At 40.4% G+C, this 2,767-nt stretch overlaps 1 protein-coding gene across 11 annotated transcripts in view; it reads right to left on the reverse strand.

Moving 5' to 3' along the window:
- Positions 1 to 2,767, reverse strand: part of Map7d2 (MAP7 domain containing 2) — a 61,339-nt gene that overhangs the window by 41,612 nt on the left and 16,960 nt on the right. For 6 of the 11 annotated variants that reach the window (XM_048796296.1, XM_048796294.1, XM_048796293.1 and 3 more), the window contains one exon: positions 675 to 829. In XM_048796296.1, coding sequence (XP_048652253.1) covers positions 675 to 829 — 155 coding nt within the window. The remainder of the gene's footprint in view (positions 1 to 674; positions 830 to 2,767) is intronic. The other 5 variants (XM_048796301.1, XM_048796298.1, XM_048796300.1 and 2 more) reach the window with 1 other exon arrangement.

Genomic DNA, 2,767 nt, shown 5'->3' on the forward strand with positions numbered 1-2,767 from the left:
GGGGGGGGATACAAAGAGGCCCAGCCAAGCTCTCAGAGGATGCAGTCCTGGCTAGCATCTTACTACTCTTAATTGAGAGTACCAGAAGCACTCTCAATTACTGATCCAAAGAACCCATGAGATAAGAAATATCTGTTATTTTAAGTTGCCAAGGTTTGGAGTAATGTGCTATATAGCAAATGATAATCTAAGTAGTATTATATATATAATTTTTAAATAAGTACACAAAATTGGGAGTACCTGATCAACATTTACTTTACTGATGGTGTCAGCATGATCTCAAAAATATTTTAAAACTATTTAAAGGCTACTTCCCCAAGGTGAAGGCTGACCTAAAGCCTCAGTTCTAATTATCTGTAGAGGTAAGACCAGTCCAGAATCCCATATTCTCAAAGAAGAATTCACTTGCAATACTCCTTCGGATTCCTGTCCTTTGGAGGGCAAGCTATAACATAGATGTCATTAGGAATTTGCAACAAGGCACTAAGATTTAGGAGAGTGCTAAAAGTTAAACAATTTTCAAAGCCTGGATAAAATTTTAAACCAAATCTACTCCTTGAGCAGTCCCTAGAGACCAACAGAAACAGAGAGCCCAGGTCAAGTGAAGGAAATAATCACACTGTCAGATAAACCACATTCCAGAAGGATGAAGGAGTGAGTGGGTTTAAACCTACCGGAGAGGCCTCTGCTCCTGCCGGGGCTCCTTTCCCAGCATCTCCTGCACCAGATGTAGCTGTAGCCTTCTTCCTCTCAGTGGTTCGGGTAGGAGAAGACTTGTACGAAGATTTAAGAGGGCCAACAGGAGCTACACGAGGACAGGCATGGAATACTAGAGAGTTACAGTATAACAGCCAGAAAGACAAGGAATACAGATGGAAAAAGCAGGAAGAGAAGAAGTTGGGAGGAATACCATATGTCTATTAAAATGTAACATGGGCAATTCATTCTTGAAATATGAAACTTTTCCTATTGTTCACAGAATGGATCCCACCTTTAAAAGGCTCACAGACTAAAGAGTCAAGTCAATTTTAGGCAAATAATAATCTGCACTTTGGAGATAGCTAGACTTCACACTGAATCACCTTGGGCAGGCCACTCAACCTCTCTAAATCTCAGTTTCCTTATGCAGGAAGAATTAACATAGAAGGACTGACTGCTGTCTTTGGAAGGGCCTACTTACAAGGTTGGCCTTGGCCAGCATCTAGGAACTCAGATTTCGGGAAGGTCCCTGCCATTAATAAGTACCTAGGTTGTTTATATAAATAATATATTCTGGATGTTTGTAACTTGGGTACGTGCCTAGCAGGGGGTGCCTGCATGACCAGCTCCCAGTAAAAGCCCTGAGCACTGAATCTCTAAAGAATTCCCTCAGTTGGAAAAATTTTAGATGAGTTGTCACAACTCATTACTGGGGGAATTAAGCATATCCTGTGTGACTCTACTAGGAGAGGAGCCTTGGAAACTTGTGCCTGGTTTGCTCTGGACTCCTCCCCATGTACCACTTCCCTTTGCTAATTTCACTGTGTATCCTGCCATAATTAGTTATAACCAAGTGTAACTATGCTGAGTCTTCTGAGTTCTCTGGTGAATCATCAAACCATGGGGTGGTCTCAAGAATCACAACTGGTGTCACATTGTGAATCACTACAGTGACCCTGATTAACTAGGACAAAGGGGCAAAGAATGATGAATCTGGTGCCTGGGTAACCATGGAGTCATTCATGTATAGAACAGAAGCCAAGTTGCCTATGGAATTTGAAAGTGACCATTATAACTCCAAGAGAGTTGGCTCAATGGATCCCCTGGCTGTTTCTGGTTGTGCTAACCAAAGTGAGGGGGGTAAAGTGCAGCCCAGATAATGCCTTTAGTTTTTATTTTCTCCTCCAAGTAGAATTTGGAAACAACTTTCTTGCATTTATCAACAGTGGGTTGTTGGAACTTAAACTCTGGGTATAGTGGAATCATAACACAGAGCTCCATATTGTAATTTTTGATTAATTTCCAAACAAAGGGATACTCTGGCATTTTAAAACTCAATTAGGGACTGGTACAAATACAGAGAACCACTTCATGGGGTTCTACCCTGTGAAAACATCCTGGACACTGCTGGACCATCTGGGTTACATACAAGTGCTCATAGAACAGGGCCTGTTCTCTGAGGGACCACCCAAAATCAAGCTGCTCCTCAGTTTTATATTTCTGATACAGAGCCTAAGTGCATTTCTACCTTGTGACCCTGTAAAATCCTGTAAAAGCTATAGGTTAGGAAATACTAGCAATGTGACCCTTTTATTTACCACTGAAAAACTGAACTCCATTTTCTCTAGGGATATGTGACTGCTGTTTTCTTGAGTTTGATTTTCCAAAGAAGCTATAGTTTATAACAACTGACTGAGAACCCAACTCTACTTTCCTCACCTCACCTTTCCTCAATATACCTCAGTAAAGCGATTTGTGAAATGTAGCTGTCTTAGGAAAGGGAGTGATCATTTTTAGACTGCTCACTGGATAAATGAACAGGACAAAAAGAATGGGATTTTGAAATTTTTTGAAAACTTAGGATTTTTGTCCCAACTAATACCTAAACACATTGTGTCTTTCTGATTAAGTTTGATAAAAATGTCTTTTTTAAAAAAAATGCTTATCTTTTCTTTGACATATCTGAGTGAGAGTAGGGGATGATTAAGAAAATGTAAAGTTTTTTTTTTTTTTTTTGGTACTGGGGATTGAACCCAGGGGCACTTACCCACTGAGCTATATCCCCAGC

The sequence above is a fragment of the Marmota marmota genome, unplaced genomic scaffold, assembly GCF_001458135.2.
Source record: "Marmota marmota marmota unplaced genomic scaffold, marMar, whole genome shotgun sequence".
NCBI lineage: Eukaryota > Metazoa > Chordata > Mammalia > Rodentia > Sciuridae > Marmota > Marmota marmota.